This window comes from Aegilops tauschii, chromosome 3 (assembly GCF_002575655.3).
Source record: "Aegilops tauschii subsp. strangulata cultivar AL8/78 chromosome 3, Aet v6.0, whole genome shotgun sequence".
Lineage (NCBI taxonomy): Eukaryota > Viridiplantae > Streptophyta > Magnoliopsida > Poales > Poaceae > Aegilops > Aegilops tauschii.
The window spans coordinates 599,149,192-599,174,040 of NC_053037.3; the positions used below are offsets into that span (position 1 = coordinate 599,149,192).

A 24,849-nucleotide genomic window follows, 5' to 3' on the forward strand; every position below is an offset into this window, starting at 1 on the left:
GCACGGGAATGTCCAGACTCTCATTGAGCTCCATAGACCGCTGCAGCGACCTCCTTGGAAGTGTATTTATCACGGTTCGTCCCGCATCACGGAGATAATGATAGCAACTTGCTCTTTCTTCATCAAATGATTATCCAAGATGTCCCTCGACCATGTCAGAGGGTGTAAACAAGGCAGCTTTACATCGGGGAAAATTTACGTCGCCTGCTAAAATAATAATGCATGCTCACATTGTACCGGAGCATGGTATATCTGACTCCTCATCACATGGGACACACCGCATCATCTCTAATGTGTCTTCGCCGCATCTTCCCGCATGCCGGCACAAACTTCATAAAGAACCCGCCACCAAAACGCCGAACTTCAGATGAACACGCAACCTCCACATCGTCTTCCAAAATTTCTCCCCGTGTGTTGAGCTGCTCGGCATCGTACACCGCTTTTTGTTTGAGGTCTCCATCTAAACTAAATTTTATGAACATACGCGCATAATTCATGGTACCAATTTGACACATCAAACATTCCAATTCCGATTGTATTTTTGGTTGGGCAAGATAAGAAAAGGTTTCTCTACGTGGCCGGAGCAATCCGGACCGTCGCCGTTCAGGACGGACGGCCGGATCCGGCATCCGAGTCGTCATCGTCCCCAACCGGGGATACTATTGCAGTACAAGTACTACTCCCCTCCTCCCTTCCACCCAAATCCTCCTCGCGTCACGCGTGAACCCAGCCGGATCCCCAAACCTCCTTCCGGCCCGACGCCGGCGCCGACGGGGGACCCCCTCCGCCTCTCACGCGCGTCGCCGCCGCCGCCGTCGCCGTCCCGTCTCCCTCGCCGGGGCATCGCGTTCCACCCCGCCGGCGACTAGGTATGAATCCGGCGATTCCGTTTGCTGTATCCCGCTAGGGGACCTGCCCACGACCTGCGGGCGTGCCGCCGCGCACCCGGCGCACCGTCTAGATCGGGGGCACGCGCGTGCTGCGGGTTTTCCTCTCCCCTGCCGCCTGTGGAGGAATTCGTTGAGTTCCAAGCTTTAATATTTCCGGATCCGGCGAGCAGTCCGTCCCCTAGGATTTAGCAGATCTGGTTGGTACCGAGGGAGGAAGTGAGAGGTGGCGCGGCAGTGCAGGAAACTGTAGTTTACTTTGTTTCTAGACATCGATTCTCTTAGTTAAATCCCTCTAGGGGACCTTGACAGCTTCTGAGGCGTGCCGCCGCATACCATCTAGTCTAGATCTGTCCCTGTACTCATAGGCGTTGGCTTACATTTTTGCTCCGGCAGGAACACGGCACTCTGAAGCTCCTGAGCTAACGTAGGAGGGACAAAACCATCCAGCTGAAGAATGAAAACACATGAGCGTGCTGCCAACTTGGCTCTTGCTGGTACGCTTCTTCAAAATTCACGCTTTGGCGGTGGCCGTTACCTATCGTTTGTCCGACCTGATAGGATGTTTGCCTGACTCGTGGTCCTAATGCGTGTTTCGGCATCTGCAGGTTTGAGCTTGGCACCGCTCGTGATCAATGTGAACCCAAATTTGAATGTGATACTGACAGCATGTCTTACTGTCTATGTGGGCTGTTACCGTTCCGTCAAGTCAACTCCACCCGCTGTGAGTGCAACATGTTCCCCTGTCTAATCTTTTCCGTGTTAACGTATCTCCTGATTGGTCACTACGGCGATAGGTTAACATGAATTTTTTGTGTATCGCTCTGTCCAACTCAACCTCTTCGTTTCTTCTTGTGCAGGAGACGATGTCCAAAGAGCATGCTATGCGGTTCCCATTGGTGGGGAGTGCTATGCTTCTGTCGCTATTCCTTCTGTTCAAGTTTCTCTCCAAGGACCTGGTCAACACTGTTCTCACTGCCTACTTTTTCATTCTTGGCATTGCCGCTCTCTGGTAATTCCAACTGTTCTTTGAAGAGTTTTTCCACAGATGTAAATACTTCAAAGTGCGAACACAAACTTGAGATTATATGTGTCCCCTATTTTCTGATGCAGTGCGACGTTGCTTCCTACCGTCAAACGTTTTCTTCCAGAAGGATGGAACGATAATGCCATTGTCTGGCGTGCTCCATATTTCCACTGTATGATTCCCACCTTCATTTTGATGCTTCTCACTTTGCTCTACATCTTGTAGCTCATGTCAAATAAACACACATAATTTCTGTTACTAGTCCATACTGTCTTGAGCCACTGTTTTGTTGCATCTCTAGTAACTCCAACTTGCCATGTACTTTATAATAGTAATGTGCTAACCAAGAGTCCATATCTTACTTATCGAGTACCCTAACTAAATAAGACTTGAAGAAAATTCAGCAGTGATGCTTTCCTTTTCTGGCAACATGATAGTTTTCATTTCCTCCATGGGACCATGTGTTGAATTTTGCACAAAGAATAAAGATAAATCAAAGAGTGAAATTATAGAAGATCCTGTTGCCTGTAAACAATTAAATGGCATGTACACACACTTTTTTGTGACAATGTTTTGTTTGATATGGGTCTCATTGTTTGCTAGATTTGCAATGCTTTTGCTGCGGCTGATCACTCTTCTTGAGTTTGTTATTAGCCTCAGCCTTGTTGACAATCACAAAATGATTGCGACTTCTTGATCATTTTAGAATTTTTCATGCTATCCCCCTTTACAAGCTTGAGTCTTGATGGTGATTTAAGCTCATTAACTTCATATTTCAGCACTGTCGGTGGAGTTTACCAAGTCTCAAGTTGTCGCTTCAGTCCCTGGATTTTTCTTTTGCGTATGGTATGCCATGAAGAAGCATTGGCTAGCAAACAATGTTTTGGGACTTGCTTTCTGCATTCAGGTTTGCCCTTACTGCTACTTCTGAGTTTTCCTCCCTGCTTATTACTTGCTCAAAACTTTAATACATCAGTTTTAATCTTGCAGGGAATTGAGATGTTATCACTAGGATCATTCAAAACCGGTGGTATTCTCTTGGTATGGATTCACTCAAAGTTTGTAACGAACTGAAACTTAATATCACTATTTTCTAGTGGTGTACTTGTAAACACCTTTCATTATTTCAGCCACCCACATGTCTTCCTCCTTTTCACCTCTCTGCTTTCATAATCCTCACTTTGAAGCATGACGTGCATGTACCATAAATACAATTTGAAGAAAGTAGCATGTCATGTAGGTACTGTAAATGCAATTAGAAGTGTCTGATATCTTATAACTTTTGGTTGCCTTTCTTTTGGGTATGAAAAGAGCAGTGTTATGTAGTGCTTTATCACTTTATTAATGTCTGTAGTTTTCATTTTTCTGGGAATCCAGTGTTATGTAGTGCTTTATGACTATTAATGATCTGAATTTTTCATCTCTAGTGATTGTTCTTATCATGGTATTGCATATACCTTTTCTTTTAATATAATTAATATTGTTTCTAGCAGCTCACCATATGCATGGTAGATAATGCTTTTGTCCTTGTTTTTATGATTTATTTGTAATATTATAGAATCTAGTATCAATCCTGCACTACTTTTACTGTGATGGTATTATAAATGATCCTTCTCTGTTTTTACTCGGTACTTCAGCAAATTGGTTCTGATTGGTTGTATCGTGTTGGCAACAAGTTCATGATTGCATTTTCACTACATCGTCTGTATTGTACTCATCCTCTGGCAATTAGGATTGAACTGTGATCTTACTATCTCGTGAATTGGATAATTTGGAACTATGACTTGTTTACTACTAGCTCTACAACTTTTGAAATTCTTGTTGGTGCATGGCTTATAAAAATGGCAGTCCTAGTCAGTCTCTGCTGTAGTTTCACATATCGTCACTGAGCCCTTCCTTTTATTATTTCTTAATATTGTTTTGTGAATGGCTGCTCAATTCCTTTTATAATTTCAGGCTGGACTTTTTGTGTATGACATTTTCTGGGTTTTCTTCACTCCAGTTATGGTCAGTGTTGCCAAATCATTTGATGCTCCAATAAAGGTTAGTGTTTTGTTTGGGTGAATTCACATTATTGTCAACGTCATTTTGTTCCATGATGAGTATTTCAATTTATCCATCTGTTCCTCTCCTTTTGTAGCTTCTATTTCCCACCGCGGATGCCGCACGCCCGTTCTCTATGCTTGGTCTTGGTGATATTGTTATACCTGGTTAGTGATAAAAGCCTTGGCTAGTTTTCTCTCATATTCTAGTGATATTTGCAGCGATACTGGATTTCTTTTCTGATTTTCGAATTAATAGTACTAGCACAACTCTAATCTGACTAATGATCTATGGTGAGCTGCTAGTCTAGCTGCCATTACAACTGGATTGCTGTTGATATAAGGTGACTTGGCTGCGGAAAGAAACCTGTAGTTGCTTGTTTATTTAATGTAGTCAGATATCGTTGACTTACTAGATTTGGGTGGGAGATTCTATGGTTTTTTTGCTATCTCATTGCATGGACTCTTGGGCCATTACTAATAAAACAAATATATGCTCCAGTCCAGATATCAGGATTGTAGGTATCCAGTAGCTTCAGAAAGTAGTTATGATTTCGATAACTTCCAGCACAAAATGTATTTTCCAATCTGAGTTCTGCTGTCCATAAGGAGACATAAAAAATTAGCTTGGAACTACGATGAATGCTTGGTTTTTGTAGATCACAGGAACTAAATTGAATCAAAAGTTTTATATTGATCGCCTGGCAAACAATGCATCCTCATTTCCTAAGGATGAGCTTGGTTGGTGAAAATATTTTGTTGTAATGATGCATTAGTCATTCCTGCTGTCTTCTGTGTTAACTGTTTAGTATATAACCAAAATTAGAGCCTGTTGAAAAGAAGTTCTGCCCCATTCAATATTGGAAAACATGCATAGCTCCCATGTTTCCACAAGCACTCTCTTATAACATACAATTATATTTGTTATTATGATTCCAGGTATATTTGTTGCACTTGCACTCCGTTTCGATGTCTCAAGAAACATTAAGAACCGTTACTTCAATAGTGCATTTTTGGGATACACTGCGGGCATGACAGTAACAATCGTTGTGATGAACTGGTTTCAAGCTGCACAGGTTAGTTCTGTTACATTTCTGGTCATCTCGTTGCTCGTGATGTCTGTCCATCTCTGAAATATTAACACCTGTTTCTTTCCCCGTGTTTTGTTTTTGATACGCAGCCTGCTCTGCTATACATCGTTCCTGGCGTGACTGGTTTTGTGGCAGTTCACTCTTTGTGGAATGGTGAAGTAAAGCCGGTAAGACCTCTGACCAGCTTCCAACCTCGTCTTGGGTAAATTCACCTCAAGAAAAGACGTAATTCTGCAGAACTGTACCTTTTCAACTCTGCAAGACTCTAAAGGATTCTTGTACACTAGTACCAGTTGTTTCGTCCTTCGCTGTGCTTAAGACATTGCCATGTTACTTTTCTTTTCCATCTCTTATTGTATCGTACCTATAAATCGCTTGCTGTAAAAAATGCAAGCCTCATTTCTGACTATTGTACATTGCAGCTACTGGAGTTCACCGAGACGCAGCCCGAGGAGGAGGGAGCCGCCGAGGAAGAAGATGAAGATTCCAGTCAGAGCAAAAAGGTGGACTAGCGCTCGCTCGGGTCAGGTCTTTTTAATTAATTAGGAGAGGAGAACCAAACCAAAGCAGGATTTCAAATAGGCTGTATGATCTCGAGAATCGAAAAACGATTCACATGATAGAACTCTTTTTGTTTCGAAAGGTCATTAACTATTTGTTTTGGTGAGTGGTAGATGATGGACGAAAAGGGAACATATATATGCTAAAAGACTTGCAACATAATCCAATCTGTGACATGACTATATATACCTGCTGCCGCCCAACTTTTGCCCCTTGGTTCATTAAGTACCAGAAGTTGACTCAGTCATGATAGCTGTTGTATCCCAAAATTGGCCAACATGTCTTTTTCTTTTTTTCTTGTTTTGTTTTTTGCAGCAGATCGGAACAACTTGTCTACTTTCTCATCGCACCATCTCTCGTATGCAAATGAAAGATATACTATCTCATCTTTGTTCATTCTACTATTGGCCAGCGCATCAATTGCTCTATCATTGTATATGCATGCTACTCCACTTTGTAAAACCTTTACTAACAACAGGTCATGATCCTTTAGGGCATCTCTAAACCTAGCCCTGTCCTGAAGACCTTTTTTTTTTGTTGTTGAGAAAATTCACAACACCTCCTATACCGTGCGCCACCTTTGGAATTGCCGATTCCCAAACCTGGCCTTGTCTGTCAGGTGGTTTCGGCTCCTCTGTTTTGTTCCTTATGTTCTTGTATAATGTACGTGCAATGATGTATGTTAGGGATGGTTGGTTTTTGAGCCGATTATTTTGTTTGTTTTCCAGAAAAATATTGTGTACCACATTTCTAGAAAAAATATTGATTAGTTTATAAATGTAAATTTACATAGTGGAGAATGAAATATTGGGTATGTTTCTTTACATAAAATAATGTTTGTTGCATATTTGAAAAACCTCCAACGCTTATTAAGAAGGCTCATGAATTTTAAAAAATTCTTGTGAGTTAAAAAATGATCACAAATGTAAATATTTTTCCAAAATTTTAAAATATTCATGAATTCTCAAGATATTTCACGCAATTTTTTATTTAAATGTTGACCAATCTTTTAAAAAATGTTCATGAATTATTTAAAGTTTCATTAATATTTGGAAGTTTATAAATTTTCAAAATTTTATGAATTTTCAAAATTTTATGAATTTTAGAAAATAATAAAGAAAAAGACTAATAAAATGAAAAGCAGCAAAAAGAACTACATAAACTACTCGGAAAAAAGGAAACTGGTGCCACCAGGTGACGGAAAAAATGACCTCGAGACGCAACTATTTCACAAAGTGAACCGTGGGCGAAACAAATTCACATACCTAACTCTTTTGTGTAGCGCCCGACTGACAGGCGCTACACTCCTGACCAGCGTGGCACCCCGGGGCCAAGCTCGGCCCCACCCTTGGTGTGCAGTGCCTAGCTGACATGTGCTATCCTGCCATGTGCAGCGCCTAGACGACATGCACTTTGCTTGAACATAGTGACGTACTTAAGCATAACTCGAACATGTTGACATACTTCTTATGATGTTTATCCCAATCCTTATCTTTCGTTGTTTTTTCCTATCCAACCTGTGTGTTAAAAAGCTCAATATTAGCACTATCGAAAAGGACATCACGATGCTAAGTGTTCACGGTTCATGCTCGCTTACCTGTGAAGTTGGTGGTCCGTGTCCTCCTACTCCGGCAGGTGACCCTGAAACAACCCAAACTGCCGGTAGACACGATGTGGCAGATGAAACTCAACCGCCCAAATTGCATATCAATGGGCACCGCATAAGCCAAAGATGCCTTTCCTACAGGCACTTCAGATTCAGCGTGACCGTGTGTGCTACACCAAATCTATCCCCAGCACCATATGGCTCCCATTCCACCTGTAACATAGCAGAACATGGCAACATTGATGTCGAGTTTTCATAGAGAGCATGAGAATGAGTGATGTAATGTCAATGTTTACCTGCTCAGCGGTAAGCGTATCCATCTGGTTGGTGTACTTCCTGTACATCAGGGTGGACGACACGAGCAGTCTTTCGGACCGGCTCGTGGCCCGCTCGGTCCTGGCCAGCTCGGGCCTAGCCCGCTCAAAAAATCAGTCGGTCCGAGCTCAAGAATCAGGCCCAACAAAGCTTTGGTCCGGTCCGGGCTTTAACCGAGCCGAACGAGCGGACCGAGAATCACAGCGGCGACGCCGCCGTCTTCCTCTCCCATCCCAGCGGCGAGCGCCGCTCGCGCACCACCACTCCACCAGCCACTCACCTGAGCTCTCCTCAATCCCTCCGAGTGCCTCGATTCCGCAGGACACATTTCGCTCATAAAAAACGCACACACGCACACACCTGTGCCGCAGCCGCCGTCGTCCAGTGCACAACCTCTCGCGGACGCAGCGACCGGCCTCCCCACGACCAACCACCATGTCCAGGAGCTCCGCGACCAGGAGATCTACGTCCCCACGGAATGAATCGGCCTGATTCGTTCCGAAGCCATCGCCATCTTCCTCCTTACCGAACTCCTGCCGCCGTCATTCATCGTTGATTATGTCGCCGTTGTTGCTTCCCCGGCCTCCCCGACCACACCATCGTGTTCTACGTGAATCACTGCACCTTCCCGCGCTGTTCCCCCTTCTGATTAGGGCTTAGAGCCTTCACTCCCCGACGCCATGGTCACCCTCTCGCCGCCGATGAGTGGTTGGCCGGTCCGCCGGTCCAGCCCGGGCTTTTGCCTCGCCGGTCCAGTCCCTGAAAAGAGGACCGTTGGCCTGCGCGGTCCGGTCTGGCCCAGGCTCCCTACTTTGACATCACTCGTCATCTCCGATACCACGTCCCACTTGTAAGCCAAAGTAGGGAGCCGTAGAGGGTTGTCCTGATCATCCCAAGGCTTGAACGATACCTCTTTCGGGCGTCCAACTGGCAGGCGCTCCCAACCCCATATCGAAAGTAGGAGCATACAACCACCAATGCAACCCTCTTTTGAGGACCTATGACAAGCATCGTCCAACTGCACGTAAAGGCAAACAAGGTTCAGTTAATGGCAAGATTGCATTGGTAATGTAGAAATAAACTACGAAAAATTGATTACCTGCCGGTACAAGTAGGCCAGTGCCACCAAACCCTAGCTAAATTTGTTGTCCAGGACAGCAACGCCTTGAGCCACATCCATTGAGCGGTCTTGCCAACGCCGTCAGCAAAGAGAGTCCCAGATAACATTATTAGCATCCTTAGGGCAATGCACAAAGTTTGCTACGATCCATGTGTAAGGAGCGCCGACAACGACTCTTTCTTTCTTGTCTCCATCGGATAGTGCCTTTGCAGGAGCCATACCAATAAGGGCCTCCATCTGCTGGCGCCACCCCTCATAATCGGTTCTCATACACAAAGGCTTCCCCTCGATAGGAAGTGCAAGGATCATGGAAACATTCTAAAGTGTCGTGGTCATCTCCCCGGTCCGGAGGTGGAACTGTGCGTCTCTAGCCTCCACCGATCCGTAAGTGCGGTGATTGCCACAACGTTCAGGTTTGGCGTCGACCGGCTGACAAGCTGAATGAATGGGAGGAGTCCTATCATCTAGATGTACGGCGTGTACCGCTCATCGTACGACATGACACTCGACGAAGCCCCGTGAGACCGAATCTTCAGGGGTAAAAATTTCTGCAAACATACAGGTCAGAGTATTACGACATGTCTATTCGAAATAAACACAAATTAGAAACTACAAACTAGTATGCTTGTTACCATCTTCTTCTCCGACATCAAGTAGACCCGGTGTCCAACGTCATAGTAATCATCCAGAAGCCACACCATCCTACATATTTCAAGCAATAGACATATGTGAGCATTCTTTCATATGTGAGCACGGTTTCGGCTTATAACCAAATATGAGCAAACCAATAGGTACACTTGAGATGAATATAACCAAATATGAGCATTCTTTCATACAAATTCTTATGGAAGCATGATTTACAATAGGCACTAAAAGAAATTTAAATACTCATGTAGTACTCAGCAATGATACTCAACAATCATACAATAATCCAAATAATCATCTAATATATTTTCATCTCAACAATCATACATATGTGACATATGTGACTTTTTTTTCATATATACGAAACAATTTCTGTGGAACCATGATTTACAATACAAATCAACAACACTAGGGTTCCACAATGATTACAAATCATCTACAATTCCTAAATCACACCACACTATTTCCATTTTTCATATAACTTTTGAATCCAAGCAAAACAAGGGTTCCACCAAAACTTGCACAAATCTGAAAACTGTGAATGATTTTTCAGATAGAAAGAGGGGGATCAGAGGAGATTACCTTTTAGTATGGATTGGGGAAGAAATCCACGAACGAAATCGTCAGATCTGAAGGATTTTGGAGAGGGGATTGAGAGGGGGAGACGAGAGAGCCGCCGCCGCCACTCTTTGTTTGGTCCTGCAACGAATGGGGGTGGGATGGGGGAGGGCCGGCCCGCTGCGGTTACTAAGTCATTATGCTGCGCCTTTGTGCTAGGCGCTGCACATGGAAGCATAGTGCCTGTCGGCTAGGCGATGCACATGGCAGGATAGCGCCTGTCAGCTAGGCGCTGCATACCAGGGGTAGGGCCGGGCCTGGCCCTAGGGTGCCACGCTCGCCAGGAGTGTAGCGCCTGTCAGTCAGGCGCTACTCAGTGTAGTGTAGCGCCGACCTGTCGGGCGCTACACAAAATGGTCAGCTCGGTGAAATAGTTCCACCCACGGTTCACTTTGCGAATTAGTTGCGTCTTTTGGTCATTTTGTGCATTTTGCCGCATGTGATATATACCGTGTGTGGTCTCTATCCAACGATCTACAGGTGGAATAGGAAACACCATCCCGGACACGCAGGCGCAAGCCCCACCCAAAAACCCTACTTCCCCTTCCTTCCCCTCTCCATGTCTCCATTCCCCACCCCTTCCAACCCTCACACTAACATCGTCCGACTACTCCTCACCATCACCATCGACCCTGTACACGCTCCCACCCAGAGCATGATGCCCGATACTCACTTCCTTAGGTTGTTTGTTCCTCGTGCTAAAGAATTCTCATACATGTCTTTTTGCAACACCAATAACAGTTACTGTGAGAAAAGGCTGGAAGCGTATGCCGCTAGACAGGGACGCCTGTGTGTTATATGGGCACAAGGCCGAAGAGATTACAGAGAGGAGGTTGTGGGAGGTTAGGATCGATCTCATCTATCTACATGATAGGTACAACGAGGGAGAGATCGATCCTACCGGCCCAACCATCCAACAGAGCACACGCACGCCTACAAACATGATACACATGGTTTATACATACACCGTGTATATACGCAGAGAATACAATGTCTAACACCCCCACCCCCTCAATCACAACTATCTAAGTTGAGATTGCGACGAAAAGTTTCCAACTGCTTAGCTGTCAAAGGTTTTGTAAATCCATCTGCCACTTGATCACCTACAGGGATGAACCTGATATTCAACAACTTGTTTGCAACTCGCTCGCGAACAAAATGATAGTCAATCTCAATATGTTTCGTCCGAGCATGAAAAATAGGATTGACAGACAAATACGTAGCACCAAGATTGTCACACCAAAGAGAAGCCGACTTGGGATGAGGAGCACCCAACTCTATAACAAGATTCTGAACCCAAATAATTTCTGCAGTGGCATTGGGAAGGGCTTTATATTCAGCCTCTGTACTCGATCGAGACACAGTTGGCTGCTTACGAGCAGTCCAGGACACCAAGTTACTGCCAAGGAAAACCGCAAAACCACCTGCGGATCTGCGATTATCAGGACAACCTGCCCAATCCGCATCTGAGAAAGCACTGACCAACATAGAATCTGTCTTACAAATTTTTAGACCATGAGTCACAGTCCCTTGTAAATAACGAAGAATGCGCTCAACCAATGTCCAATGCACAGTAGTAGGAGCATGCAAAAACTGACAAACTTTGTTGACCGAAAAAGAAATGTCAGGCCGTGTCAAGGGTATTGCAAAGCACCTACAAGGCTCCTGTACTTGGTAGAGTCCTCTCCTCCAAGAGGCTCACCATCATAAAGAGATAACTTTTCTGACGTGGGTAGGGGTGTATTTACTGGTTTGCATCCTTTCATGCCCAGACGTTTAATCAAATCAAGCAGATATTTGCCTTGTGATAAAACAAGACCATCATCAACATGTGTTACCTCAATACCAAGAAAGTAGTGCAATGCGCCTAAATCCTTGAGGGCAAAGTTCATACGCAGATCTGTCAGAAGGGCTTCAACTGCCTGTGGTGAGGAACTGGTAACCACAATATCATCAACATAGATAAGCATAAAAATGACTATCCCATGACGAGAGTAAAAGAACAATGAGGTATCTGCCTTGGAGGGACGAAAGCAAAGAGACCGAAGTTTGGATGACAAACAAGAGTACCATGCTCGGGGTGCTTGTTGTAATCCATACAATGATTTATCCAATTTGCAAATAAAGTGTGGTGATTTTGGATCAGCATACCCAGGAGGTTGTTTCATAAATACGTCCTCTTCTAGAACATCATGTAGGAACACGTTCTTTACATCTAACTGTCGTATGCACCAATTTCTAGAGACAGCTACAGAAAGAATTAAGAGAATGGTGGCAGCCTTCACAACTGGACTAAACGTATCCTCATAATCAATACCATATCGTTGCTTAAAACCTTTGGCAACAAGACGTGCCTTATACCTGTCAATACTGCCGTCAGATTTTGTTTTTACCTTATACACCCATTTGCAGTGGATGACATTCTTGCCTTTACTTGGCAGGACCAAGTGCCAAGTATTGTTGCTCAACAAGGCAGTAAACTCTTCATCCATAGCAGGTTTTCAATTGGGATGAGCAAAGGCCTCCTTTAAGTTCTCTGGTTCACCTGTAGCACAAAAAGAACCCCAACGAGGAGTTTAACAAGGAGATCATATTTATGCTCCACATTCATGCTCCCGGGCTAGCATTGTCATTCATGCTCCACATTCCACAAGGCAGACCGAATTTCGTCCAAGGTGAAAGGGTTGCTGCATTAGCAGCAGACAAGGAGGCGCAGGAGGTCCCCAACGATGGCGACCGAGCGGGCGACCGGGCGGGCGTCTGTGCGCACGACCGCGGCGGCCTCTGGTGATCGCCGGCGCGTCGGAGGCCGGTTTTGGGCCCTTGCCTAATCCGACGAGGATAATGCGGACGGCGACGGGGATGAGACCACGGCGGCTTCTCCACCGTCATCGACGCCGTCAGATCTCATTTGTGAGTTTTTTAATTCAGGTTACAACGAAGATGAAGTGGCAACGACCATCGATTGTGTTTTGCCATCGGACGATCCGGCACGAATTGGACTTCACGCGGGACAAAAGAAAGAGATGATCCGACGTGTAGTTCATCGGAGAACGGCGGCGACGGCGATCAGACCATGGAAGGGTCCCCTCCCTAAGGTGAGTCTTCCAAATCTTATGCTTTTCGACATGATTAGGCCGGATTCTTGGATCACTGTTAAGAAAAGAAAGAATGCGAAACGGATAGGCGTTCGTCCGGCGCCGGCGGCGGCCGTGACGTCCGTGCCGACGATCGGGATCTCAGAGATGCGAGCGCATCGTTTGAATCTCTTGTTGGGCTGTGCTGGGCCGGCTCGGTGGGAGTCGGGGCCGCGAGTGGATGGGCCAGGGTCAGCTGGGTATGTGGCCCAGGCTGAACCGGACCCTATCCCTCCTCGTAGCGAAACCCCATGCACGTCAACGATCGTTCTTTCCCCTGCTCGTGCGCCGTCGCCTGCTGCTAGGGTTCCTAGGCGCGGGACACCAGGCTTCCCGGCGTGCGGTTCTGGACGGGCGAGGCGAATCCAACCTCTCGGGGCCATGGCTGGCCGCGGGGCTGCGCCGCCTCCACCGAAGAGGATCGCCTCGGCCGCTCCACCCGGGCGGGGCGGGGAGGAGCCGCCGGCCGGGCGTGGAGCACTCGGGCCAACTGGCCAGAGGCAGCCGGCGGGCGGTGGGGTTCCACCGGGACCGGGCCGTGGTAACGCGCCTTCGGGCGGGAGGCCGCCGGCGCCCGTTGCTCAGCCGGTGGCAGGCCGCGGTGGGATTAGACCTCCAGCGCCGGTGGCGTCCCTGCAACCGGCGGCAGGAAAGGGAGGGCTCAGGCCTCCGGCGCCCGTCGCTCCGCAGCCAGCGGGCAGAGGCGGGCCTAGGCCCCCAACGATGGGCGTGGCTGGTGCAACCGGTACTGGCAGAGGTCAGTCTCTAGGCGCGCCTCCGCCTAACTTCGTTGCGCGGCTGGCCCAAAACCGGTCGGGACCATCTCAGACGAGGCAGATTTCTAGTTCTAAAGACTCCCGTGCTCCGCCCCGAGGCCAATGGGGGGACGATGGGTTAGATGTGTATGGCAATGGACAGCACCGGGGTTCCTCCTCCACGGGAGGGGGGCGTGGTTATGCCTGGCAGAGTGACGGGTCTGCTGAGAGACCGTTTCTCGGGCCTCCAGGAGGTTTTGTTGAGGGTGCTTCCGGTCCGGATCACCGCCAGAGAGGGGGTCACCGTGGACATCGCGGTGGTCGGGGCGGTGGCCGCGGGAGGTATCATCGCAGACCGCCGCCGCCTCCGGCAGTTGTTGACCAAGCGGAGTCAGTACTGGAGACCGATTGCGCTTCCACGGAGCTCCCTCCCCAGGCAATGGAGGTGGTAGCGGCTTTAGCCACTGTTGAGGTTCCGGCGACTGGGAGTGTGACTGAGGTTACCGACAGGTCTGATGCTGAGAGGGCGTCCAAGTGGGCGCGTAAGAAGGAAAGGATGCTTTGCTACCGTTGTGGTGAGAAGGGCCACTTCATCGCTGAATGCGTGGCAGAGCTGTGTGAGTCCTGTGGTAAGCCGACACATGCCTCGGGGGATTGCCCGTTGTTGCGTGACCAGGCTCCGTCTTTGACTATGTATGGAGTTTATTGTGCTGAGCTAATGTTCTTTGAGTCCGCGGCAGCGAGAGAGACTCCGGAGGAGACTTTGAGCTTGACCACCGGGGTTGTCAAAGCTACTCAGGGTGAGGTTTCGGAGGATCAGATAGTGCAGAGGCTTCAGGAACTGGCACCGGGAGACTTCCATTGGGAGCTCGTTCCTCTTGAGGCCAAGGTTTTTAAGGTGGAGTTTCCTTCAGTGGACGATCTGCAGCGACTGTTGAGTTTTGGTTTATGCAGAGTTCCTGGCACTAGGTGCATTCTGGAGTTCCATGAGTGGCAGCAGGTGGAACCTAAAGGAAAGCCGCTTACGCAGGTCTGGTTGCGATTTTCGGGGGCTCCATCTAAGCCTTTGCAGGATGTTCGAGTCGTGGCCAGTATGGGCATTATGGTTGGCAAGACGGAGAAAGTGGATATGGCCTTTACTCGTGCACATGGAGTGGCCCGCATCTTAGTGAGTGTTTTGGATATTGAGTTCGTGCCTGACGTGGTTAACTGGACTTACAGAGGAGAGGTGTTTCCTCTTGAGATCGAGTTTGAGGACGCTGCCCTGTTTGCTGAGGCAATGATTGGGAATGATGTTGACATGCACGAGGGGGACGACAGTACGGGAGCTGAGGAGGCACCGACTGACGAGTCGACTCGTGAGGGGACTAACGGCTCTCGTCCTGTAGCTCAGACCGGGGATGGAACCGGGGTTGAGCCGGCACCTTCTCCATCGGTGCCTATGACTTCGTTGCGGTTCGGGTCCTTTGAGCCAGCCTCTGCCCCTCCCAGACTTTGGAGTGACCGGGTAGATTCTGATGATGCGTTTGAGCAGTCACTACCTTTGTTGGCGTTCGAGGATGCTGGTGGGGCACCGGCTGGATGCTTGCTGCGGACATCGTCGGTGAGGACTCTGGTTGGTTCCGGGGACGGGGAGTCGGTGGTTGCTCCACCGGAGGTCGACGTTTCGGCCCTAACGGCTGCGGCTGTGGTGGGGCGTGGGGGTGGGGGGTCGGGGCAGGTGGCTCCCACTTCCCCCTTCACTATACCGACATCGGCATTGCTGGTCATGACGGGACCGACAGGTGATGGCAGAGGAAGCCCGAGGCAGGCGGCCGCGGCTCTCTCTCCTTCGGGCGCGGCGGCGGCGGCCGCGCCTTCTGTGGCGTTGGGGGAGGGGGGTTTGGGGCAGGCGGCCCTGACTCCTCCTTCCTCGCCGGTGGTCAGGAGGACCGCATCTCCCTCGGTTGTGGAGGCGCCCGCGCCTCCTGTGGCGTTGGGGGAGGGGGGTTTGGGGCAGGAGGCCCTGACTCCTCCTTCCTTGCCGGCGGTCAGGTGGACCGCTTCTCCTTCGGCTGTGGCGGCGCCCGCGCCTTTTGTGGCGTTGGAGGAGGGGGGTTTGGGGCAGGCGGCCCTGACTCCTCCTTCCTCGTCGGCGGTCAGGAGATCCGAGCCTCCTCCCAGTGTACCTGTGCACTTGTCCGAGGGGTCTGGGAGCTCGCAGCCGCCTCCTCCGGTATCCTTGGTTGACCCTTCGCGGGTTTCAGCGCGAGGAGTTACTAGGGAGGAGGTCGTTGCTTTTGGCGGGATCCCGGACCCGGCCTCGACGGGGAGGCGGATGAGTGCTCGCATTCAGGAGCTTCCGGAGGTTGATGACATGCAGCAGAGGTGCGCTATGAGGGCGGCCAAGCTTCATGATGCTGCGATCTCTACTGGTATGTCCGTCAACATATCTAATTCTTTATTGCATTTTTCTAATGAGGAAATTATAAATAATGCAAACCAATTAGGAGTTTCACTCGGGGCTACTGATAGTGAGATTTCCAATTCGGTGAATGATTTGTTAGATTTGGAGGCGGAGCGTGCCTTAGAAACTATTCGTAATCTTGCAGCGGTTAAACCCATGAATGATAATGAGATTGATGCATTAGGGGTTAGAGTGCTCGATAATATGTGTGTGGATCTAGCACCATCCAATCATGAGTCTGAGGACGATGATATGCCCATAGATAATGCAGTTGTTTCTTCCGCTGAGCCCGGTTATGAGGATCGGGAGTCAGGACCTAGTAAACCCAAGCGTAAGTGGAAACGGAAAATTTACCCCGATTCTGCAGTTCGTAGGAGTGCTAGGATTCGGACTACTAAAAAATTTCATGATGAGTGATGAAAGGAATCTTTTGGAATAGCAGAGGTCTGAAAGACTTGGTTAAACGAAGGTTTCTTGCCGAGGCTTCTCTGGAGCATCATTTAGATTTTATTGCTCTATCGGAGACTGGTAGAGACAACTTTGCGCCCCAGTTCCTTTCCTCTCTTGCGGGTGGTGTTGATTTTGATTGGCATTGCCTCCCTCCGCGAGGAAGATCGGGTGGTATCTTGCTGGGTGTGAGATGCGATTCGCTTGAAGTCCGTAGTGTAGTGATGGGCGACTTCGCGGTTAAGTTTCGAGTGAGGTCTAAGGTTGATGGTTTCAACTGGGCGTTGGTGGCGGTGTATGGTGCCGCACAGCCCGAGCTTAAACCGGAATTTTTGGCGGATCTTGTTCGGATTTGTGGGTCCGAGCAGCTTCCCATCTTAGTTGGGGGTGATTTCAACATCATTAGGAGGAGAGAGGAGAAGAATAATGATAACTTTGACGGCAGGTGGTCGTTCATGTTCAATACTATTATTGAAAGCTTGGATTTGAGGGAGATAGAGCTTTCTGGTAGAAAGTTTACCTGGGCTAACTCTTTGCCCAACCTGACTTACGAAAAGCTTGATCGCGTTCTTGCGAGTGTGGAGTGGGAATAGAAGTTCCCGCTTGTGACGGTTCAAGCTCTTTCACGGGGTTTTTCCGATCACACACCCTTGTTCGTTGACTCAGGGGAGCCGAACCACGTGGGAAACAAAAACACCTTTTCTTTTGAGATGGCCTGGTTCGAACGTGAAGGATTCCTAGACCTCATCGCTAGGGAATGGGCGAAGGGTGTTGGAGGTAGGACCGCGGTTGAGCGTTGGCAAAATAAGATTAGGAGTTTGAGAAGCTTCTTACGGGGTTGGGCTAAGCACCTTAGTGGGGTGTATAAGATTGAGAAGGACAGGCTCCTCTCTCTTATACAGAATCTGGACGTTAAGGCATAATCCACGATTTTGATGCCTGCTGAGCTCCAGGTTAAAACTGAAGCAGAGAAGAGGTTGAAAGAACTTCTCCGCGAAGAAGAGTTGAAGTGGGCTTTGCGAGCTAAGGTTCGCAAAGTGGTCCAAGGGGACGCGAATACTCAATTCTTTCATCTGATTGCTAATGGTAAGCACAGAAAGAAGAGAATATTCCAACTTGAACAAGATGAGGGCACTATTGTAGGACAGGATAATCTAAAAACATATATAACCGAGTATTATAGGCAGTTATTTGGACCTCCGGAGGATAATTGTGTATCTCTCGATGAGTCCAGAACTGAGGATGTGCCTCAACTTTCGGCTGCTGAAAATGATATTCTGGTTGCCCCGTTTTCGGAGAAGGAGGTGTTTGATGCTATAGCACAGTTGAAAAATAATAAGGCTCCCGGACCGGATGGATTTCCGGTGGAGTTCTACAAGAAGTGCTGGCATATTATTAAGGGGGATTTGCTACCTATGTTTCATGATCTGTTCTCTGGTCAGCTTCAATTATTTCACTTGAATTTTGGAACTATCACACTGCTTCCTAAGAAGACGGATGCTGTGAGAATTGAGCAGTTCAGGCCAATCTGCCTTCTCAATGTTAGTTTTAAAATATTCACCAAGGTCGGGACTAATAGGCTCACACAGATTGCGCATTCTGTGGTGCAGCACTCCCAAACTGCTTTCATGCCGGACAGAAACATCCTTGAAGGGGTGGTCGTCCTTCATGAAACGCTCCATGAAATCCATTCCAAGAAGTTAGATGGTGTCATTTTTAAGGTGGATTTCGAGAAAGCGTACGATAAGGTCAAATGGCCATTTCTCCAACAGGCATTGCGTATGAAAGGTTTTGATGAAGCCTGGCGACGCCAGGTCGAATCATTTACGCAAAAAGGGAGTGTGGGAATTAAAGTGAATGACGATATTGGTCATTACTTCCAGACACATAAAGGCCTAAGACAAGGAGATCCGATGTCCCCTATCCTGTTTAACATTGTGGTTGATATGTTAGCCATCTTGATAGGAAGGGCTAAGGAGAATGGTCAAGTGGGTGGCTTGGTACCTCATCTTTATGGAGCATGACCTGGCCAAGGCGAGAAATATGAAGCTGGTGTTATGCCTTTTCGAACAATTGACCGGGTTAAAGATTAACTTTCATAAGAGCGAGCTGTTCTGCTTTGGTAGAGCCAAAGACGAACAGGAGGCTTATAGGCAATTGTTTGGGTGCGACTTGGGGGATTTACCTTTCTCTTACCTAGGTATTCCAATCCACCATCGAAAGCTGACCAATAGAGAATGGAAGTGCATCGAAGACCGGTTTGAGAAGAAACTGAGTTGCTGGAAGGGCAAGCTCATGTCATATGGAGGCCGATTAATTCTGATTAATTCGGTGCTCACGAGTATGCCTATGTTTCTCTTATCGTTCTTTCAAGTCCCAGTTGGTGTTAGGAAAAGACTGGACTTTTATCGATCGCGTTTCTTTTGGCAGGGTGATGAGCTAAAAAGAAAGTACAGACTTGCAAAATGGGATATCATCTGTAGACCGAAAGATCAAGGGGCTTGGTATCGAGAATCCTGAAGTTAAGAACAGATGCCTTCTTAGCAAGTGGTTGTGGAAGCTTTCTTTTGAGACTGATGCTATGTGGGCCCAAATCCTTCGCAGCAAGTACCTACAGACAAAATCCTTGTCCCAGGTCACAGTAAGGCCAACTGACTCGCCTTTCTGGAGAGGCCTGATGAAAGTCAAACAATCTATGTTTAATAGGACAAAGGTGTTATTGGCAACGGCGCTAGCTAGTACACGATTCTGGGAGGATACTTGGCTTGGCGAGACACCCTTGGCCATTCAATATCCGTCTTTATATCGCATTGTTCAACGACGTGAGGTATTCGTTGCTACGGTGTTTCAATCCATCCCCCTTAATATTCAGTTCAGACGGTCGTTAGTGGGCAATCGTTGAGAAGATTGGCTCCGTCTAGTTCGGAGACTAATGGATGTCCATCTTTCTCAACAACCCGATGAATTACGCTGGAAACTGACTAGGTCTGGAGTATTCACGGTGAAATCAATGTATATTGATGTAATTAATTCGAGCTCCATTCCTACCTCCAAGCATGTTTGGGCTGTCAAAGTTCCTTTGAAAATAAAAGTGTTTATGTGGTTTGTCCATAAACAGGTTATTTTAACCAAGGATAACTTGATTAAGCGTAATTGGACAGGACCTACGAGGTGTAGATTCTGTGATCGGGACGAGACGATCAAACATCTCATTTTTGATTGCCCGTTTGCCAGAGTACTTTGGCGGACGGTCCACATTGCTTTTAATATTACTCCACCGAATTCTGTCACTACGTTATTTGGGACATGGCTCACTGGGATTGAGCCTGAATTAGCGAGACATATTCGTGTTGGAGTTTGCGCTTTGTTGTGGACTATCTGGACTTGCAGAAATGATTTGGTCTTTAACAGAATATCACGTATTCACTTTTTGCAGGTTATTTTCCGAGCCATGGCCGTGATCCGTTCATGGTCGCTACTCACTCCGATGGAGGCCAGGGAGCATTTGGTTACTGGATCTATCCGTTGGGAGATGGTAGCTCGGGATATCTTCAACCGGTTTGGATGATGGTCATCTAATAGGATAGGCAATTAGTTTACCTATCTATCTTTAGCCAGCCGGTTGTGGCGTCTTATCTTGGCTAGTCTGTGTGCTCAGCCTCTTTAGCTCTGTGTGAGCTGTCTTTTTATTTCTTTTCAGTCGGAGACTTTGGAACCTTGTTGTAACCTTTTATTTCGTTAATAAGATGGCCGTATGCATCATTCTGATGCAGAGGCCGGGGAGATCCCCCTTTTCGAAAAAAAAAGCAGCAGACAAGGCAGAACTCGAAGCAAGTCCCTGAAGATGGAAAGAGATGGAGTATCGAGAGGGGTTTCCGGCCAGATTTTTAAAAAGTTCAAGGAGATTTTATTTTTTAAAAAAATTCTAGGTGTGGGAGTAAAGCTGGTGCCGTCAACTAACAGGGTTTTTTCTCGCAAAAAAAAGAAAAAACTAAGAGGGATTGATCTACGTTCTTTATCATGTCAAGCATGCAAGTCTGCAACCATCTATTGTGAGAGAAGTGTTTCAATGACGATGCGTCCAAAGCAAGGAACGGCATTTCTGGCGATTCCGCATCACCATGTATAAGCTATTTCCAATTACGTCGCCTTGGCCGTTTGTTATCTTTACTCATTTGTCATGTTGCTTGCAGCAGCCCCATCCTACTCCCAAGTCCCAGTTCTGGTGCCTTGGCCGCAGGGCTCGCTTCCTCCCTGAAGCCATATCCTCCCTTCTCTACATACTGGACACATCATACACTTGAGCACGACGGATCTGCTGCAGTGAAGCATTCTCCGATCCTTCCTTCGCCGGCCAGTTCTTCAAGCATCCTTCGTGCGCATCATCCGATGGGAGTCGGACTGCAGGTACGTCAAGACCAGAGCACTTCTTTTAACACATCAGATTAGTATTTTAGACCGTTGAGGGTTCGTTTACGTGATTCATCGGGAAAGATATGATAAAACTAGACCGGATTTCTGGTAGTACGTTCAGCCATTAGGGGCACTTGGGTGGGGTAATTCAGAGCTAGAAATCCCGCGGTCGAGGCGGAGGCTGCCATCGCAGAACACAACACAGCGAGGCACATCTTGGGCAGGACGAAGGTCAGCACCACGCCGTGCTTTTGTGGGAGTTCCGCCATGGATTTTGATCTGGATTTTTTTCTTTTCTTTTTTGAGAACCACACACACGAACTATGTTGTGGTAGTGGAACATTCAGAGAGCATTCTCTGTCTTACATTATCACCATGCACATCAGCTACTCGCTTGTGATCACCAGAGCTCCTAGCAGTCGCTGCGATCTCATGCGCCAGCTTATTCTCCAGTCTGCTCACTGCCCTCATCTCCGACTTCTGAAAACCTGACCGTAACTTTTTTATTTCTGCCGTTACTGCAAAGTTTGTAGGCAGAGGTCTCTTCTTCTAACTGCAGTGCAGTCTACCTCCACGATTATTTGCCCGACATATAACTCAGATAGCTCTGTTAGTCCCATCAGGACAGCCGAGACTTCTGCCTCTTCAGCCGACATGCATTTGTTCAAACGCCTACCGACAGAGACAAAGACATGCCCCTGATTTCTGCCGTTAATTTTTTTTTGAGAACCACAGTCCCAATGGGAGGGGCAGACCAGCAGCTGTTCTCAGATTTTGATCTGGATTTTGGGCAGAGTTCATCCTGAATGATGGAACCATAGATGCCTACGTCTGTTCTCAGATTATTGGTTCTTGATGGTACCATAGGAAATTAACAATATGTTCTCAAACTAGATTCTAGCCATCACATATAGACTGCTAGTTCAACCTAATATATACATTAAATTCTCGAGTACAACGTACGGTAAAAACCTCCAAGTTCTTTTGTGGGTATAGAGCTTAATTTAGCTCAATCTTCTTAAATTTCGAATTTAACATGCTGCTTTCATATATATACAGGAAGATCTTCCTGACCATGAATTCGCCCGCCATGACACCGGCTTTAGCGCATGGCTGGACAATACCGAGCCGTCACAGCGCGTCCAGACCGGCGTGCGCGCAGCAGTGATCGCCGTGGTGGTGCTGATCGTCCTTGGGCTGTGTTGCTGCGGTTATAGGAGGTGGAGGGCGGCGGCCAGGAGGCGGCAGCTCGTCCACCCCGTGTCGGAGGGTGTGTTTGCCGCCGCTGTTCCTGCACCAGCTCCAGCCCCGGTTCCCGACCCGGCCGGCGACGCTTGATCAGCTACCTCGACGCTTTTCTACATATCATTACTATTATTACCACTGTGGTACGACCGGAAATCCAAATACTCAGTCTCCTGATATCTATACCGGCCGGTCATACTTGTTTGGATTTGCACCAGCTACTGTATTGCAGTTGCAGACCGTATATGCATTCACCTATTGATATGTGATCTGATCTGATCTGATGATGCCTAGCCATTTATCACTTCAAATTTGTATAGTGGCTCTGCAAATTTGGCATCTTTTTATAGAACACAGTCGTCACCACAGTAGTTAAAACACACGTCCAATCTCGTTTTCTGTCACATGAGTTCAGTTCCGAGTTCCGACAGAGGTTTTATTAGTTTACAGTAATCTGCATATGCACATATGGCAAGCATATCGACAACTGAAAAACGTGTTCTAAAAAGCATTCAGATAAGCAATCAAAGTGTGTAGCTTCTGAATCGATGAGGGGCACAAGCATTTTTGAGCTTCGATGCTGTGCGACTGAGTGATTTTACGTGTCCTGTTATTGTAAACAGGGTTTCCCTCTGCCGTATGTATGTTCTGTACGAGTCAAGGTTTTGGATCCCAGATGAAAAACAATCTCGTGGGGCTTTAATAAGATTCGGGATCACACTGCAGTGCAAGTTCATTCATGGCCATTTCATTTGAGTGGTCCTTCGCATTGCTTATCTAACCCCATCTGAGATTATGTATGCCTTGCTTATCACAAGATTCGGTCAATCAGGACTTGGATCACTTCTAGAGTTCTAGTACAATCCCATACTCATTTGCGGTACCAACCTATGATTGCAACCACCAATCAAGTCAAACCAGTACACTTGACTGCAACTTCTGTAGAAAGTAATGAACTAGGAAATATTCCCTGAAACATCACTACCATATAACATAACAAGAGTTTCATAATGCATTATGCAAACCAGCTAACAGCGCAGTATAGATCCATTAGAAAGGAGATATAACTGAGGTTAAAATAAAGCCACTAGTTTGAGAGCACCCAATGGCGTTGGAGTTGAACAATCCAGCAAGGAGCAGCCGTCATCGCTCATCTGTCCACATGAAACCATTAGTTAGTTACAGTACGATTTGGTGATTTACAGAGCAGCAAGAAACACATGGAACCCATGGGAATATAGCAGAAACCAACAATACCAAAAGGAATTAATATGATGTATTCTGAATTTGAAAAGGAGCGAGAGCCATGGAGAGTTGAGGGTGGAACCGAAAAATCCAAGAATCAGCTGGAACAGGGCAGAACCCCAAGACCATCAAGGAAAAGATGGAAATGAAGACAAAGTGACGGCAAAATGAAAGGTAACAAAAAAGCAGTGCCACCACAGGGACAAAAAAGTTGTACGACAAGCCTTGGGCAGGTTGTACTTGAATGATGCAGATGTAGTCGTCATCGTGGCCGACAGAAACCCGGTCGACAAAGGTGTTGAGGTAGTAGTCTTGGTCAGCACTGACTTGGTCAAAGTAAACGCAGCGTCGAAGTAGTGGTCACAACAGTATGTCGCTGCGGAAGTCCGCTCTCCTTCAGTTTCAGCTCATGCCTACTGAGCAAGTTCCATGAGTACGCAACAAATTAATTCCAGTCTCCAGATGGTGTCTGATAAAGGCTGCACGATGCCAGCTGATGAAATTGAGCTCCAGAACACTCAAGTACAGTGGTTGTGTCCATGGATTTAGAACCTGAATGACCTGGTTTATGGAGCAACAATTCTCTATCTGCAGTACATAATCCCATTCCGTTGTAATATAATGCATCCAAAGTAGAAGAGAGCTAGATGCCCCAAGACAATAATCCAGTGAAGTTCCTTAGAGTTCCTTCCTTATCAAGGTGGATGGCACTGAAAGGCAACTAGCTGTCATGCGAATGAGCAAGGCCAGACGAAATTAACTCCATGGAGACCCCCATGTGAGGTACATAAGTTCAGTCATGTTAACATTGGCACTACTGGCACTGACAGAAACATGAGGTGGCCAAGCAATTTCCCAATGGACTTCTTCACAGCAACGCACCTAAACAACAGCTAATTTCTCAAATACTGTACATGATACCATTAAGAAAGTCAGACAAGGTGTTACCTACAGGAGCTGCACCAAGTATCTTCCTTGGCAAGTGAGTAATAGTTAGGTGAGCTCCACTTAACAAATCCATCCATGTTGTATTTATTGATCTCACCATTTGTCTTCACAGGCAAGGGAAACCGAGAATGAATTTTGTGTGCAGCTATGACTGCTTCAGCGATGAACATATCATTTGGGTTATCAATTGAAGACCCATGATGAAATTCCTTCACCAATGCATAGCTCGTACAAGCAAATGTCATGTCAAAGGAAATATTGCCAGAACCTATTATCAAGTCATTTGCAAAAGTGCCGGTTC

The 24,849-nt window shown here is 47.2% G+C and overlaps 1 protein-coding gene and 1 long non-coding RNA gene across 2 annotated transcripts; both read left to right on the forward strand.

The window, feature by feature from the left end:
• The first annotated feature begins 663 nt into the window (after positions 1-663).
• LOC109735324 (signal peptide peptidase 2) lies at positions 664-5,792 on the forward strand. The gene is made up of 12 exons (XM_020294531.4): positions 664-869; positions 1,284-1,384; positions 1,496-1,611; positions 1,748-1,899; positions 2,001-2,086; positions 2,694-2,821; positions 2,905-2,955; positions 3,871-3,957; positions 4,055-4,124; positions 4,896-5,032; positions 5,137-5,214; positions 5,470-5,792. The coding sequence occupies exons 2-12, from the start codon at positions 1,345-1,347 to the stop codon at positions 5,557-5,559; spliced, it is 1,035 nt and encodes a 344-aa protein (XP_020150120.1). The 5' UTR covers positions 664-869; positions 1,284-1,344; the 3' UTR covers positions 5,560-5,792.
• A 14,078-nt stretch (positions 5,793-19,870) lies between these two features.
• On the forward strand, positions 19,871-22,639 carry LOC141021077 (uncharacterized). The gene is made up of 2 exons (XR_012181096.1): positions 19,871-21,104; positions 22,170-22,639. It is a non-coding gene; the product is annotated as an uncharacterized lncRNA (long non-coding RNA).
• The last annotated feature ends 2,210 nt before the right edge of the window (positions 22,640-24,849 follow it).

Coding starts and splice junctions, on each gene's coding strand:
- LOC109735324 (XM_020294531.4), top strand. CDS start 1,345: ATGAAAACACATGAGCGTGCTGCCAACTTGGCTCTTGCTG. Junction 1,900..2,000: donor CTTGGCATTGCCGCTCTCTG/GTAATTCCAACT, acceptor TTTCTGATGCAG/TGCGACGTTGCTTCCTACCG. Junction 4,125..4,895: donor TGGTGATATTGTTATACCTG/GTTAGTGATAAA, acceptor TTATGATTCCAG/GTATATTTGTTGCACTTGCA.